This window comes from Paralichthys olivaceus, chromosome 5 (assembly GCF_024713975.1).
Source record: "Paralichthys olivaceus isolate ysfri-2021 chromosome 5, ASM2471397v2, whole genome shotgun sequence".
NCBI lineage: Eukaryota > Metazoa > Chordata > Actinopteri > Pleuronectiformes > Paralichthyidae > Paralichthys > Paralichthys olivaceus.
In genome coordinates this window covers 23827979-23846573 of record NC_091097.1, presented here as the reverse complement: position 1 = coordinate 23846573, position 18595 = coordinate 23827979, and the positions used below count along the sequence as shown (strand labels likewise).

The following is an 18595-nucleotide window of genomic DNA, read 5'->3' as shown; positions in this document are numbered from 1 at the left end:
ATACGGCAACCCGCCATTTTACTCCGGGAGCGCAGCAGCCGTCCGTACTCTGAAAACTAATGTGCGGCCTTCCTGTGTGTGCCCGCTCCAGCGCACCGTTTGTTCTCGTTATCAACCTCATCCGAACCGCGTGTTGGTCGAGCAGACCTGCATCCAGCGTGCGCTTCTTAGCACGGTTCATGGTGTGACCCTCGTCAGTCCTCGGAGGAGAGAGAAGGTAAGGGGCGCGATCGAGGCTCATTGTTAGCACAGTTAGCCAAGTGGCTAGTGCAGAGCTCCTCGCGAGTGCACGTTTAAGAGAGTGAGTCCGATTGTCTATATAACACCGATCCTTCGCTGTGGGAGTGCTGGTGTGTGTGTGCGCGTGGACGTGCTGCTGGGCTGGTTACTGGGCTCCGCAGCGGCCACGTGGCACCACTGTTGCGGCGGACAAACATTTGCACACGAATCCGTCCTTCCGTTGTTAGTTGGCCCCTCGTGTACTTTAATGCGGCCGAGCCAGCCGTCGTGTGTGTCTCCTCTGTCGGACCAGTACCGATGGACACCAGGAGTACACCCGACGCTGTACTCAGACCTTCATGCTACACGACGGAGCGGCTTCATCGATCACTGTTCTTACTGTCTCCAGACGAGACTTGCAGTATCACTGTACACCCACATTAAAGAGGATCTGTATATGTACGGTCCCCCAACATGAACACTATTTAATGAATTATCATTGAGTCGGATTTAGCGCGAGAATAAGCCTGCAACTACTTCCGGATTTTCAAAATAAAACGATGAGTAGAGTCATAATACATACTATGAAAGTATGATTGGATTATATTCACATGCATGTTAACACGGAGCTAGTATCTCGAACACTCACTAAACCCGACCGGTCATTCCATTCAGAGAAATGTCATGTTAGAAATAAGAAAGATTTAAGTGTGATATTATTTACTCTGATAGCACCCTTTCTTCCATTAGTGGTATTTTCTTTTGATTTAACAGCCCAAATGAATTGTATAAATCAAATGAAGTACTTTTGACGTGTTATTTTGGAGTACTACTGCCAAAGACCCTCCTATTGATCAAAATTTAGCCTGATCGAACAAATTCTTAGTTAATGAGCATTATGCCGTTTCACTTAGTGCTTCTTAAACTAGTCTTTGTGTTGGAGTCATCCACTGCCAACCAATGTTTGAAACAGGAAGTTCTTAGTATGGATGAGAAGATTACCACTCGAATGGTACACTGTGGTGACATTCTCCATGGTACTGTAAATCTGTAAATCTTTAATCACTGTAATTACTGGTAGGATTCGGTTGATACTGTCCAACATCAACCAAAGTCAAAAGTCTCCGAGATGCAAGCACAGCATTTTCTTTGTGTTGTGTATTCACGGCAAAAGCAGCAGGAGGCAGGTTTGGGCTGTAACAGCAGGTGAACTGTTACTAATCTCTGGCCGTTGCTAACAAATGCTAACAGCCACTGTCCAAATTGTGTGCATTTAACAAACGTTGACATTTTGTCGCGACTCTGACATTTTGGGTTTGACGTCTGCACGTAACAAGTTTTTATGGATAAAATATATATTATGTTAATACAAAACATGGGGAAATTACTATAGTTTGTGTATTAACAATGTTTTACCTTTGCAGCCCCTTTTAATAATACCACTGTAATACTGATATAATACCGTGATAAGAACTTTGACACTGTGAATCTCTGAATCTTACACTACATGTACAAATACTCTGTACTATGAAGTACTTCATAGTTGAAGTAATCCACTATAATTGTCATTCGTCAAACCTTGATGTGGGATAAAAACCATGTCTTCCAATAACCAATTGGGAATCAGTGGCAAAACCCAGCTCCAGTTCAGAAATTACCAATGTATGTGGGAACTGTCAAGAAAATGTATAATTGGTGAATTATAGGGTTGGGTATGTCAACCTAATTGGCATGACGACGTATGTAGTAAGGCATCGCAACAGATGATGTCGTCTTAACACATTACCTTATTTCCTTATAGAGGTGTGCATCTTCACGAGCCTCACGATTTGATTACGATTCAGCAGTAAAAGATTCGATGCACAATGATGTATCTCGATGCATTTTAATGTATCACATCCACAATCTTTTATAATACTGCAAATGGCTGCTTTTTCATTTCTTTCATCAGTCAGACAAACCCGAGAACTCAGTTTTTTTTGTTTAGAAAGTAGTTTAAAAAGTATTATAGACTGTAACTGTCTATAATACTTCTATAAGACTGTAAAGGTTTTCAATTAAAAAATCAGACTACAACAATAAGTGACAGTGGTCCGCGCTCTCCAAACTGATTTGTCAAACTCCGGCAGCGCACTCTTTGGCTTGACAATTCCATGTGTCCATAGCCATGTGAAAAAGTTTGGGTGCACCCAATGTTAAAAGTTAGTCTGGAGCCCTGTACCTTTTCTTGACAGTTTCAATATATATTGGTAATTTCATAACTAAGGCTGGGTACTGGCCACTGATTTCCCAAATTTATTCACAAGGTTTTGATTCGATTTCCGATTCAATTCAATATTGAAATTACTCGGTGACCAAATCTTCAGATGTAATAAAACAACAGAAAAAAACCTAACATGCCTCCATACTGCTCGTGTGGTGTCATCCAAGTGACCACAAGCCCCAATGTTCATATTTGACTTGAAACAGCATCATTTAAACCATATTTTAAGCTTATCAGACGTCTGACGATCCCTGAACGCACCCTGTTGGGAGATATCAGAGGACCTTTCGTTTCATTTCCAGTCGAATATGAATGTCTGGGCTAGCTAACTTGTTGGTACCTTGGCAGTGTATTACTCAAACTACACAGTTAAAGTACTTTATAGTATTTGTACAAGATGTGCCTATTTAAAGGTGAGGTTCACAAACTACATATGGAAGATATGGTTTTTATTCATGGTTTGACGGTGGGGATAAAAACAATGGCTTGCTTTACTGGCTTTGTACTTGTAGCAGTCTGCAGTGTGTTTGATGCTATTGACACGTTACTGCTAAATCAGGTGAAAGATGACTCAGTTTCTTCCGCCAAACCTGCTGGCTCTCTTTGCGCCGCGGGATCCCATTCCATTTCTGCCTCAACTGGAGAAGTTGCCTCACGAGAAACATCACAACCAGCCTTACAGTGGCATTGCTCCATTCATCAGGCACTTCGAGGTGAACACTTAATCCTCTGCAATATTCTGATAGTGTACCAGCCTTCCTCGGTGCAACAACTGTTTTTATCTTCCCTTTGTGATTAGGACCCGAGAGATGCTCCTCCACCAACAAGGGCAGAGACCCGTGAGGAGCGGCTGGAGAGAAAGGTGAGATTTGTGATAAATGGTCTGTTTATATTGCGCTTTTCTAGTCTTCATGACCACTGTGCAGTATTGAGCCGTTTTCAAACATGAACTCTGGCGAATATCCGAACAATTGGGTCTTGACTAGGGCTGTGCGATATTGACAAAAAATAATATCTCTATTTTCTGTGATTTTGCCGATAACGATAATTAGACCGCTGGTGGTGCCTGGCTGGGCTGTCTGTCTGGAACGAGTGGGTGAAAGAGAGTTAGAGTGAGGGAGGGAGGGAGGGAAAAAGAGAGAGGGATAAGGCTGAGAGACCCACACACAGTGAATGAGAAGGCAGGCTCTGTGATCTCTAGAATGCTGGAAAAATGATCTATTGTCATCAAATGCTGGGCTGATGGAGAATGCCTTGTGCCTGTATCCAGGCTTTGCGCACTGCGGCTCGGCCTGTGGAGCTCCTGCGAGGCACCTGGCTCTCCCTCACTCACAGGGCCGGTGGAGAAGGGCGCATGCTCCATTTGGCTCTACCCAATACTCGATAACATGAGCTTGCACATCGTTAAAACAACAATTAAGATATTATCGCAGACGATAAACAATGCACACCCCTAGTCTTGACCCCCCCATATTTGGCTTTCAAACAGGAATGCAGCACAGTACTCTTACTGTGTTTCAATTGTCAAGGGTAAAGGTTACAGTTACCTTTTTATATGAAAAAAGTATGTAGAAATATGTACACAGAAACTGCACTGGTTGGCAGAAGCATACAACTGCAGTGTGGTATGTCCAGTTTTGTAGATTGACACTGGCATCAGCCCTTATCACCAAAAGCTCTCCAGACATCTTCATTTGTGTGTTCTAAATGTGGCACAGCCTTTCATCCTGAAAAAAAAAAAAAATCTGACAGCAGCTTTTGAGGTAATGCACATCATTCATTACCTATAATAAGGGCTGGGCTATAAAACGATATGAATAATTATCGCGATATAACTTTAAGACATGTTGATAGAATGTCATAGAACTCATCCCGTTCATGTTTTGAGGGACAACATGAACAGCCAATGGTAATAACGCTGCACCGAACCAATCATTGGGCTGGAATATAGTTACACCCACATCAGGTTAGGTTGATGCACACAGTAGAGTGTAGAAGCACCAGCAGCACATGTGTTAATGTTTCGACTCCTGCATAGAGGTGGACGACTCTGCATTAATGTGACTAAACATCAACGTGTTTTTGGCTACATTCATAGTTTAGCGGGTTTCCACCGCTGAATAATAATAACCAGAGCTGCTTCAGGACAGACGCTTATTAAATGTCCAGTCGTCCTGTGTCAGGGTCAACAAGTTATTAGGACACATACGTTTACTTTGTGTTTGTTTGATTCGCTTTAGAGTTTAAGAGACATGCTTAAACCTGCTACATAACATGAGACGTAATGTGATGCACACAGTAAAGACATCGGGTTTAAAGTGACCGGAATGATTCAGAGTCATGATCCAACATCATTTATTAATAACTAAAAACGTGCAGTGGCACAGGATGATTGCACAATCAAGTAAAATCTGTTTTGTACATAAGAAAAAAAAATTGTACATACAAACATTTAGCATAAATTAAAATGTGCAAAACAAATTCTGGTTATTTGATTTATAGTGCGATATATTGATATCGACTGATAAGAAAAATCTATCCAATCAGGTTTTTTCCATATGGCCCAGCCCTACCTATCATTCACGGGAATGGGTTCTGCTGTGTGTAGTGGTCCCTAGAGATTTAAGCTTCGCAATTCCAATTGATCACATTATGATCAGCAAACATGCTTGAAAAGTCACGAAACTCAGCACACACAAACATTTACTTACAATATGGTTGGATATGGATAGCGTCCCCCAAAAAATATAGCAGTCCCAGAGTCATATTTCACCGACAAAGGTATATGTATCATGGCCAGACTTACAAAAAATTAGTTTTGATTTCAATGATTGTAATGTGCAATTTTCGCTTGATTTAAGATAAGACAAGACTTTATTAATCCTAATTAATTGCACCAGCTTGTTTTTACTGACGGCATTGCATAACGGATTTACAATAAGGCTCCAATAATACAGTGTTTCACAAAGTTTATAAAGTTTCTCCTAACTTAACAACTGTCTAAAGTGTATGATTTTATATAGTCTGGTATTATTACATCTGCTTAAACAAGAACACGAGTAAATTAACTCTAACAAGGAGAAGCTGGACAAATGAATGTGATGTGTACAGCTCTACAATGAAACAATGGCATAGAACAGCAAGATGTTAAGAAAAATTAGTTCATTATGAAATTGGTGGGACAACCTCAATATTTACATAAACTTAACCAAGGACAACATTTTAAAGGTCATCCGTTATAGTAAAAGAGAGGATGCCTGAAATGGGGCTTCAGAAAGGTGTACCTGATAATGAAAATTATTGAAGCTTTAATTCATGCAAATCTTTTGTTTTTGCAGAGGCGAGAGAAAATCGAGAGAAGGCAAGCAGTGGTGGAGACAGAACTCAAGCTTTGTAAGTTGTCACTAATTTACAGTACATCCCTTATTCATTGTGTATGGTCAATGAAGACAACTTTTTAGGTTTATTCCTCTATTCTATTTATGCACCCATAACAAGTTCCTGCTTTTCTCTCTGACCTCAGGCTCTGTGTTGAGAGTAAAGATACTTGAGTAAAACTCTGGTTCTACTTTCCTACGAAGATGAACCTTTTAAGCTTTCTAACACACACACACACACACACACACACAGAGAGTGAAATATTCCAAGTGTTTATTTCTTTTAATTTTGATGATTATGGCTTACAGCTAATGAAAACCCAAAATTCAGTATCAGATAATTAGAATATTACGTAAGACCAATAAAAAAAAAGGGGTTTTAATAGGACATGAAAAGTATGGATTACTGCATCGATGTGATGTGGCATGGAGGTGATCAGCCTGTGGCACTGCTGAAGTGTTATGGAAGCCCAGGTTGCTTTGATAGCGGCTCGTCTGCATTGTTGGGTCTGGTGTCTCTAATCTTCCTCTTGACAATACCCCATAGATTCTCTGTGGTAAGTGGTTTGTTGATGACCACTCAAAGTGCTTTACAGTACAGTTTGCCATTCATAAACATTCATATAGTGCGTCTATTAGCACTTTTTTGGTTCTAGCTCTTCTACTTCTTTGCTCAGCATCTTGCCCAATGCAATACAGATGGGATCGAACTGCCGACCCTATGGTTGGCAGACGACTGCTCTACCCCTCAGCTGCAGCCGCCCCTGTGGCCTGACCTATGGGGTTCAGGTCAGGCGTCTTTGCTGGTATTGGTACTTTTGACAGTGTGGGCAGGTGCCAAGTCCTTCTGGAAAATGAAATCAGCATCTCCATAAAGCTTTCCTGGTAGATGGCTGCATTTACTTTGGACTTAATAAAACACAGTGGAACAACACCAGCAGATGACATGGCTCTCCAAATCATCACTGACTGTGGAAACTTCACACTGGGCTTCAAGCAACTTGGATTCTGTGCCTCTCCACTCTTCCTCCAGACTCTGTGACCTTGATTTCCAAATGAAATGCAAAATTTACTTTCATCTGAAAAGATGAAACTTTGGACCACTGAGCAACAGTCCAGTCCTTTAGCCCAGGTAAGGCGCTTCTGACGTTGTCTCTGGTTCAGGAGTGGCTTGACATGAGGACTGCGACAGTTGTAGCCCATGTCTTGATACGTCTGCGTGGTGGCTCTTGATGCACTAACTTCAGCCTCAGTCCGCTCCTTGTGAATCTCCCCAAATTCTTGAATGGCCGCTTCACAGTCCTCTCAAGGCTGCGGCTATCCCTGTTGCTTGTGCACCTTTTCTACCACACTTTTTCCTTCCACTCAACTTTCAGAGTATGCTTGGATACAGCACTCTGTGAACAGCCAGCGTCTTTATGACCTCCTTGTGGAGGGTGTCGATGACTGTCCTCTGGACAACTGTCAAGTCAGCAGTCTTCCCCATGATTGTGTAGCCTACTGAACCAGCCTTAGACCATTTAAAGGCTCAGGAAACCTTTGCAGTTGTTTTGAGTTAATTAGCTGATTAGAGTGGGACATCATGAGTCTACATACTGATTATATTGAACTTTTTCACAATATTCAAATTTTCTGAGATACTGAATTTGGGTTTTCATGAGCTGTAAGCACTATTCATCAAAATTAAAAGAAATAAATGCTTGAAATAAACAAACTTTTCCATGATATTCTAATGTATTGAGATGCACCTGTATATCATGCATCATATTATGACACAAGTGTGCACTTGTGCCCTGGCAGAGCATGCATTTGGTGTAGTGAAGGTCAGGTGGATGTGCCCTGACACAGCTGGTAGTGTGAACCATGACATGGCAACAGCTGCTTTAGTCTTAATTCCACTGTTGATCTAGACCAGTGGTCACCAACCTTTTCAAGCCCAAGATCACCTTTTTATTCTAAATGTAAGCTGAGATCTACCACCCCGATATCTTCCAAAAACCCACTGAGGAGGGTCATTTATTATTTTTGCAAAATATGTTAAAGGCTGAATGTATGAGCATAAATGTAAACAAAGAAAGGCAGCTGTGCAACTTTATTCAATTCACAATATTAACATTATTAATTCATATTTGTAACATCTGTTCAAGGCACAATATTTAGCTTCTCAGTTCAACTCGTTCTGCTACTATAGCACATTGTTTTTTACATAGGCTTGGCCATAGATTTGACTATTTCCTTGTATAAAGTAGTCCTGTGTCCTCAAATAAATACAAGTACTATACAGTATGAAGCCATGCATCTTCTGCTCCTGCGAATATTTCCCAATACCCCCCCTTTTTTTAAACAAATGCAGGTTTGCATTTTCCGATTTATTTTAAAACACAGACAGAAAGTGTTTGTGTGTTGTTTGTGACATAAATTAATCAGATCAACATTAAAACTCACATGAAAGATAATTTTGTCTGTTGATACAGATTTGAACCACAATGTTCATCTGTCTATGTTACAAACGTACGTATGTCCAACACTTCCCAAACCCGTTTCAAATTAAAAGCAATTCAGCGTTTTACTTTCTGAATCCATTTATTTGTTCTAATGGGACTTTGAATGTTATTGGCAGAGTGGAAGATGCACATCTTCATACTGTAATATCTTGACCTTCAGTGTAGAATATTATCCGACTTGTACTGCAGGAAATGCGGTAGATAAACCAGCAGCTCCGCTACACGTAGCAGCCACGCTTCCCGTGTGAACAACAGACAACCTTCACAATCAACGGGTTGGCAACCACTGATCTAGACTGTCCTCTTTGCGTTCCTGAAATAGGGATTCAATATCGTTTTGCTCTTTGTAATTTTCAAAGAATGAACACTTTGGCATTGTGGAGGAAATATGGCCTTATATGGTATTATTGGGGCCTTTATTATGCGAATCTGCTACCCTTGTGCATGCACACTCAAATTCCTACAGGTGGCCTTCTTAATTTTTTTGCACTTCGTTTACTTTCTGAAAACGGAAGCGTTGGTTGACGTGGCTTGTTCAAATAAACTTACCATACAAACAGATGTATGCAGATGTATGTATGTTTTTCGACCTGCCTAGATGTAATGATATAAAGTCTTAAACCTGAATGTGAATCATCCGACAGAATTGCATTGCCTTGCTGTGATCTGTCTCCACTGTGCAGTATATAATTCTGCCAAATAATTGGACCAGAATGAATGGTCTTGTGGTTTAGACTAACCTGCTGTGCTATTTGCATTTTATCAGGGGACCCACATAATGACCCTAATGCACAAGGGGACGCCTTCAAGACTTTGTTCGTTGCACGAGTGGTAAGTATGTTCAAATCACACATTCATTTTTTGGATTCAGCAAATGTCATCATTTTTTAATGTTATTCTGTCATCTTTGTCTTTTTTGTAGAACTATGATACCACAGAGTCCAAGCTTCGGCGGGAGTTTGAGGTGTATGGCCCTGTCAAACGGGTACGTTTAGCTGCTGTTTCTAACATCTTTGTAGCAAGTGTACAAATTACACTTAACATAAAAAGTGTAAACTTAAGCTGAAACCTGATGGACTCTTGCACAGCAAAAGGCACTGATCAAAAAAATTAAGGGAACACTTGAATCACACATAGGATGTCAACCGGATTCAAAATCTTGGTGGCAATGCATACACCGAGACCCAATGTCCCAGTTGCTCTCAATCAGATTTGGGTGTGGCACACATGACACAGCAAATGCAAAGCCATGCATTGAGTTGTGTCATTCTACAGGAGCTGGATCATCTGTGCAACCTGAGTAGCTGCCTCCTGCTACCAGACGTAAGAATGGCACTAGCAATATCCAAAAATAAGGAATGAGAAATGATCTGCGGCAGCTGCCTGCAAAACCAATCCCTTTTTGGGGTTTGCCTTGCTGTTACCGCTCCAGTGCGTCTGTTGTCACTTTGCACCAAAGCAGGTGAAATTGATTCACAATCTCTTAAATTTCTAGATATCTACAATTTAGAGGTTTATTGGCTTGGTGTTATACTGTGACAAGTGTTCCCTTAAATATGAACAGTGTGTATGAAGCAGATATCTCAGTGACGAACCATATGATTTGTACACCATGTTAATTTATATGAATTTTTGATCTTAAGAAGATTTTTATCGGGGCAAGTCTGTAATATATGAATTTATTGGGGTGTGGTAGGTCTGTGTATAATGATGTCTCCATCTGCTTGTTTCAGATTTACATAGTCTACAACAAGAGGACAGGGAAGCCACGGGGCTATGCATTCATTGAGTATGAGCATGAACGAGACATGCACTGTGAGTACCAATGTTGAACACTGAGCCAAAACCATTAATCACATGTTGACGAGGACTGATCTCTGTGACCTGCAGGGTGGTTCTTCAGGTGAACCCCCTATCCCAAACCTTTGTTGTACATCCATGTTATTGTAATTATATGGGGGTGGCAGATTTCAACACCTTGGGAAGGTGACCATTATAGCTAATAAGAGAATTGATTTGTTTGGCATCAAAGGAGTCAGAGCAATAGTTACAGATGTATATGCTACGGTTTGCATGTTGAATACGCCTTGTCGTGTGATGTGTGTGTCTGTGTTTGATGCTTGTCATCAGCCAACTATTAGTTTGGCAGAGGAAGGTAATTTCTTGATTCAGTGGGGCATCATTGGAAAAGTGGGAGAACCAAGAGGTAGAAGTGTGTTTCCTCGGTGACCCTGACCCATCATTGTCTGTCAAGGGGCACATTGTCTTAACAGTTAGATGTTGTAGCTCTGTGGAAGAGCAGTTCGCCTGGTTGGACTTTAACGGTAAGCAAACGGTCAGACTGGTCACTGAGTATTGAATGGGGTTTCAGCTGTATGATTTTATGGAAACCCATTATTTTTTATAACTTGGTTTTGAGCTTGTTTGTCAAAGTCTTAATTGGTGGTCCTCAACCCTGGTCATGGTGAGAATGGTTCATCTTCACCACACTAGTGAGATATTTTAAGCTGGTGGCGATGCCACAGTGAATTATGCCACAATACTGTCTCATTAGACAAGTATATGGTGCATCCAACACAGTGACACCATTTTGGGTTATTGGTGCGATTTGCTCTTCAAGACCAGAGTTGCTGAATCACAGCTATGCTGTCACAGCAGGGGTGATCTGCGGGGGGATGTGGGGCTAAACAGTATATTAACTGTGTGTTGTTCTCATTGCCACTGCAGCCGCCAATCTGTGATGGCTATTGGCCAGAGCTGGCTGGCAGATGATGATGGTTATGATACATCTACACCCTACTACCACAGCTCAGTATATGGTTGGTATAATGGGTTTGTATGATGGGTAAGATTTCTTTCCACCCTCCATCTCCTTTATAGGGAAGAATGAGCGATGTTCATTGGGTAAAGCATCTTTGCAAACCCTATAGAGCTTTTAGTGCTATGAATGCTAATTGGATCTGTGACCATTGGACACACACATGACCACTAGTGACTTATTGGTTGCCAAATGATTCTGCCTTTTGTGTTAAAGCCACCTCGGGTTATCGAATGCTTATACAACAGTAATTAACTAGCTGTATGGAGGCCCACATGGTCATTGAGCAAGAAAGAGAAATGTTGTAACACAGCTGTTAGTCCCACCATTTTCTTGTGGAGTTTGGTTAATGCAGCTCCTGAATTTCTGAGCTTTTTGTCCAGTTTTCAGTCTTATTTGGTATGTAGCAAATTAGGCATTCTTGTGTAAATATAGGTCTAAAGGAAAGGCATTTATATATAGAATTCCAAAAAAGTCATATTTTTGCAGACATCAGCAAGTTCGGAAATGTAATTTTTTTCAAATGGTCAACGTGCATTCTCAGCCGGTGAAATTAGAAAAAAGAATTGACAATATAAAGTTTCATAGTGCCAGATAGGGCTGCAAGAACTGTTTAATCGCTTACAAAATAGTTATCTACAGATTTCATTATAGATTTAAGTGCTTATCAAAAATAGATGTATACTGATTCCATTATCAATTTAGTCCCTTATAAAAATCGTTGTCTACTAATTTCTTAATCGTTTAGTTGGGTATGCTATAATGCACAGCACACACTGTGGGTATTTCTCCTGCGGTGGGGCGGTAAACCGGCAAATGTTGGGACTTTTGTAGCTCACATTAAATATTGTATCGTCCTTGCTGGAGAGTAAGCATTTGAGAAATGGTGGAGGCAAACGCCACCAAAGACACAAAGGAGACAAGTCATCAGGTGTCGGAACACTTTACAATAAAAACTTCAAAAAAGACTGTTAGCTGCAAAAAGTTGGTAAGATGGTTGTGCATGTCCATGTGTGATCAAGAGAGTAAATTCCATCCAAACTAACAGTCTGTGCTGGCTTTAATAGAAAAGGCAGATGAGGGGGGATTATCTTAGTTATCCTACGTCGTGGGCTATTAATACATGTATTCATTACATACCTTAAGGCAGATAGTTGATTTAGCCTTCATGAACAGATCAAAGTAATTTACTTAGTTCCAACTAAAGACATGTTCTTTACATACATTGGACACACTAAATCAGTTTGACAGCCCAATTCATATTCAAAACATGTCATTGTAGGAACATGTCTCAATTGAGTTCAGATAAAAACAAAGTATAGTTACTTTCTCATTAGCTGGTTGAGTTTGTGAAAAGGCAACTCCCCCTACTTTTTTATGTTTGTAAGTTGGTCATCCTGGTAGGATTGTTGGGGGTTTGGTAAGGCCCTATCATTGGATAGGAAGTTGAAATCCTTAGTGAACACAGGAAGTCTTGGGGTTCTGGTAAGGCCCCTATAGAGGTGTTGTGACAGTATGTGTATTTTGGTGCTGAAGGATTTTGCTCAAGCCCTACAACAGGGTCAGGAACTGTCATGCGGCCCGTCATTGAGGGATTATGGTAAGACCATTAACAGTATAGTTAGTTATTGATGGGTTATGGTAAGGACCTCTGCTTGGGCAGAAAAGTTAATCCCTCAGTGATCTTCACCACATCAGACCAGTCTAGCAGCCACCATGACCAGGCTGGATTTCGCCGCATCCTTCGATCATACAAGATGGATTGAAAGGCTGTTGTGTGGTATAATGGGTGTGAGGCAAAATGTACACAAAGTTGCAAGTATGCCAAATGCCTTGTTGAATCCTTGTTGATAAATGTTCTTCACTGTTGGATTCCATCCTTTTGTCCTCTATTGATGTTCCTAATTTACAGTTAAGCTGTTAACCAACTATATGAATTTGTGTGTGTGTATATATACATGTCTATATATATATATACATATTTGTATATATACACACACGTGTGTATACATGTGTATATATATATCGTGTCAATAGCCAGTCCATCTGTGACGAATGGGTCAACATGTTTGTGAGAAAACAGATCTTTATGAAACTATGGCGGCCCACCACAGTCAAGGTATTGGGGAAAAAACGGTTGAGCTGTAGGTCTGTTGTATTTTCTTCATTGCATTGCTGTTAGTGTGTGTGACTCCATGTTGTATTGTTTACACTAGGGCTGCAACAAACAATAATTTTTAAAATCGATTTATCTGTTGACTGCTTCAATTAAGTATTAATCTGATAAAAAAGGCAGAAGGAACTTCATTTTTTCCTGCAGTTAATTTGAAAAAAACCTATATTTTTCAGTGCTCTTCCTATCTGCATAACAGATATTGGTCAAAATTAAATTAGGGTTAGGGTTAGCCTTAACCCTTGTCTCATAGGGCTTTAACAAAGGGAAAAAGAATGTAGAAACCTCAGAGAGAGCCACGTGTGAGGGATCCCTCTCCCAGGACGGACAGAAGTGCAATAGATGCAACGTGTAATGGAGAACGTCAGAGAAATAAGAGCAATTACGGCATTAGAGTAAACAGTTTGAAGCGTGATGGAAGGTAACTGAATTGAGGAATTACTGTCAGTAATGGTAGAGTGATTAGACATATAGTATATCAAGTAGTCTTGTTGTAATCATAGTCCACATTCAGCAGAACAATTAGGATGCCCCATTGCACTGCCGCCATCAATTTAAAATGACCTATCTAAGATAGCCTGTTAAACCTGGTTATACATGTGTTTGCATCTTGTCACTATCAAGAGACATTGTGTTTATAAAAAAAAAAAAAAAAAAAAAAAAAAAAGACATTGAAAACTGAATTCTTGTATCAGTTTAATCAAATCGTTGTTGCAGCCCTAGTTGAGATAAGATGACATAAAACTTTATTGATTCTGGGCCGGGGAAATTCACTTGTAACAGTAGCAGAATGTCAACATTAGGTAGACAAGGGATTAAAAAAAGGCAATATAACAACATTTTTATAAAAATTCAGAATAAGGACATAATGCACTGCTTAAATCAATTAAGGTGACACTTACATCATACTTCAGGTCTTGATGAACAAATTAGTCATGTTGGAAATCTTTGTATAATTGTAGAGAGCATAATTACTTAACAGTCAATGGAAACCAAAATCATCAACCCATTGAGGGCTGGAATCAAAACTACACTGAAAATCAAAGTAAAAAATTTAAACAGGCTGATCCAACTTGCGTGAATTTCATCAGGGCCGCTCATAATGTGACTCAGTAGTGTGTATGGCCTCCACCGCGTGCCTGTATGCATTCCCAACAATCTCTGGGCATGCTCCCCATGAGCGGATGGTGTCCCGTTCCCTTCCCAGACCTGCATCAGTGAGCTCCTGGCGAGTGGATTGGATACACCAATACATAAAGTCCCATAGGTGTTCAATTGAATTTAGGTTTAGTGAACCATGATGGCCAGTCGATGGCATCAGCGACCCGGGTTCCTCGTTGTGCCCAGCCTCAAGTGGCCAGAGTGTGTAGGCAGTTCTAAGATGAGGAAGGCATGGATGCCATTGGCTGGGTCTCACATTCCCCAGATGTGAATACAATTCAGAATGTCTGGGATGTCCTGTATCATTGTTACATCGTTGTATTGTTGGGATTTGCCTACAGGCACGTGGTGGTCATACACCCAACCTAATTATTTGTTGTGATGACAATTCACAAGTTGGATCAGCATGTGATTTAAGATTTTCTCTTTGATTTCGGTGGGATTTGTAAAACCAGCACTCAAGGGGTTAATGATTTTGGTTACCATTGACCATTTTACATTTATTTTGTCCTCAATGGATAACATAAATATAACATATACTTTTTGTTCAATGAGATCCTATGTGTGATGTAAATGTTGCCTTCATTTTATTGAGCAGTGTATAAATGTATGGGTATAAATTAACCATAGGTAGACTAAAATATGAATATATAAAGTGATCGGTGAAATTCATACGAGGCATGTGAAATAACATAATAATACATTTACATTACATTTACATTTAGTCATTTAGCAGACGCTTTTGTCCAAAGCGACGTACAAGGGAGAGAACAATCAAGCTAAGAGCATTAAAAACCTGGTGTAACAATAAATACTGCTTATAAAACGACATAGAAAGAATAAAAAAGAAGTGCGGGCCTGTTACTGCTTAATAATAATAATAATGATACAATTGATATGTAACACAGATTTTGTACGTGAGGAATAATGTTAAAATAGTGTTGTGAATAGTTATATATGAAAAAAACAGCGTTGCACTTATTTAACATTTTGAGTGGCGTTGTAGAATCTGACAGCAATAGGAATGAAGGACTTTTGGAAGCGTTCCATCTTGCAATGTGGATGCTGCATTTTGTTGCTGAAAGAGCTAATATGCTATCTTCATTCATCATCCATTTAAAATGGTATATGTTAATCTGTCATTGGTCAGTTGCTTTTGGTGAGGTAATAAACATTCTTATTGTCTTCTCAGAGTGTAAAAGGTCTCAAAAGATCATCAGAAGAGATTACCTTCATACCATAGATCTCTGGTGAAAAGTCTACACTGCTTAAAGTGATAAATGCATTTTATATGTCTGACCATTGACAAGCTGTTGGCACAGTCACTAATTCAAGAAATATTTTTCATAGAAAAGACATTTCCCTGGTAAAGAAGTGGAAATTAGATTGTCAACGGTTCCAGAAGGGCTGGTTGGCTGTCCTAATCACCATTTAACATGTGATTGGGATTGAGCATCCATCAAAATAGAATGTGTCATCTTTAAAACAATCTGGCTTATATCAAATGTCTAGAATGTAGACTTTACCCCACCTCAGTAATGTACACACTGCCACTGTAATTTAAACAATAAACAGTCAAGTTGGGTATTGAAGTAACAGTTATTTGGGTGTAAGGAAGTTTACTCAGCCATCTCTGCCTCGCCTGCTCCTGGTCAGTATAATAATGCATTGTTGGTTTCCTTGGCCATATCGATGCAGTCATACTCTGATCTCACATCTGTATTCCCTCTCCCATTCCTCTTCTCCAGCCGCCTATAAACATGCAGACGGGAAGAAGATTGATGGTAGAAGGGTGCTAGTGGACGTGGAACGAGGACGCACTGTCAAAGGATGGCATCCACGCAGACTAGGTCAGCCCCCATTTTTGGCATCTGTTTTCATTAAATTTTAAATTAAAATATTAATAGTGACTTCAGAAAGCTTCATGTTTTGTGCATTTTGTTTTGTTAATTTAATTTAAAAACTATGGAAATACCATTTTTCTATCATTCTATCTTTTTGACGATGAGGAAATTGTAATATGTTTTTGTGTAGATGAATTAATTGTCTAGCCATTTGAGAGCTTGATCCTTAAGGTGATCTACAATCAAAGCCATAGATGTAGGCTCTTAAATGTTTTTTATTTCATGTTTCTTATCATGCCCCCGATGCTGACAAATAAAGGTCATGGTGACCCTGTAACTGTGTTGCATCCTTGGGCATGCAGTAATACTGGCTCTTGCTTGCCAAAATCCTGACATCTGTCATCCAGCATTATGCAAATGCTACACTAAAGCTTCCTGTGGAGAAATCTCATTTTGCTTGTTTTCTTTATCAGGTGGAGGTTTGGGTGGCACTAGGAGAGGTGGAGCTGATGTCAACATAAAGCACTCTGGTCGAGATGATGCGTCACGTTATGACGATCGCACCCTGGGGGCGTAAGTGCTTTAAGAGAAGACCTGTTTAGTTTACAATTGTTTCCTGCTGTGTATAACAGTTTTCACTTTTTCCTGACCTCTCATAGCGATCGGAGCGAACGTGGAGAACGGAGGGAACGAAGCCGGGAGCGCGACAGGGAAAAGGATAGAGACCGTCGAAGATCTAGGTCACGGGAACGCCGTCGTCGCACACGCTCTCGAGAGCGTGAAAGAGAGAGAGACAGACCGACTGGAGGAGGAGAGGATGGTAGCAGTGGTAGTAGGCGTCGAGAGCGAGAGAGGGAGCGTGGGGGTGCAATGGTAGGAGACAGCCGAAGCAGGGAGAGGAGTCGAGAGCGGAAGAGGAGGAGCAGGAGCCGGGATCGTAAGAGGGAAAGGGAGAGAGGCAAGGGGCTGGATGGGGAGGAGGTCAGCCAGGGAGATGTTGCCCCTGATGGTGAGGAGCGGATCCTCGAGGAACATGAAGGAGAAGTGGGTGAAGGCATGGAGGAGCGTAGAGATCGAGAAAGAGACAGGGATCGAAGGCGTAGCCACAGGGACAAAGAGAGGCGCAGGGGAGATCGGGAAAGAGACAGGGAGCACAAAAGGGAGCGAGGGGAAAGAGATAAAGGGGATCGCAGGGAAGAACGGCACGCATCCCTGCGTGAAGGCTTGGGCCCGCAGGATGACATGGGCACTGAGGATGAGGGAGGAGCCCCGTCTCACATGGAGGACTACAGTCAGGATGGGATGCTGGACCAGCAGTCAGTGCCATCTGCTGATGGCTATGGCTCTAGTGAGAATGGTTACAAGATGGAGGTACCAGGTGATGAATACTGATCTGGCCACTCTCCCAGTAGACTACCACTCATAAATCAATTTCCTACTATCCTTTAAATTGGCCCTCGATTTCTGCCAAGGCTCAAAAGCCTGAAAGGGGTCAGGGCTTCCTCAGTATCACACATTTAGCTAGCTGTCAAGAATCTGTTGAAATATTCCATTTGATATTGTTGCACACAATTCATGCATATACAAGATTTGATGTCACTAGAAGCAGCAGCTTTGTTGCATTGCCCAACTAATCGGCCACTAAATGTTATTAGTGATGACCACAAATGATTCGAACTCAACACGATTATTCTCTCCCATGATAAACTTTGAAATTACCTATTCATTTTGAGATGGGTAGATTGTTTTTTGTTTCCTTTCAAAAAACCTGTTATATTGTATGATAAATTGGACAGTTACCAGTTTCTGCTCAATGTATGTGAAGTTGAAGGAAATGTGACTATTCTTTCTTTGTTTCTTCTTACTGGAATATTCCTGTCTCCTGTATGTATGTTAGTTTTGCAGGGTCATTTTAATAAAGATGTGATTGAAAGCCTGAGTTGCTACATTACACACACATTTGTATCGCCTTTCACTACACCACTACATTTAAGGCAACCATTGCTTTCCTTTTTTTTTTTTACCATTCATTATAAATAAAGACCACTACTCCTAAACTGTACTTGCTATAGCTTTAATCACGTAAGTGTGAATTGTGTGGTAAACAAATAATTAATTTGCCTCAAAGGAGAAGTTCGGTTTTTTTCAACCTGCTCCTTATTTCCAGCATATGGTATGTAGATCTACTCACCCATAAAGGTTTGGAGTAACTTGGAGTCCTTCGGACACTTTGAGA

The 18595-nt window shown here is 40.7% G+C and overlaps 1 protein-coding gene across 1 annotated transcript; it reads left to right on the top strand.

Moving 5' to 3' along the window:
* On the top strand, positions 1-18292 carry snrnp70 (small nuclear ribonucleoprotein 70 (U1)). The gene is made up of 10 exons (XM_020102958.2): positions 1-217; positions 3042-3195; positions 3282-3344; positions 5821-5875; positions 9130-9194; positions 9286-9348; positions 10097-10178; positions 16264-16365; positions 16833-16932; positions 17019-18292. The coding sequence occupies exons 2-10, from the start codon at positions 3049-3051 to the stop codon at positions 17749-17751; spliced, it is 1410 nt and encodes a 469-aa protein (XP_019958517.2). The 5' UTR covers positions 1-217; positions 3042-3048; the 3' UTR covers positions 17752-18292.
* The last annotated feature ends 303 nt before the right edge of the window (positions 18293-18595 follow it).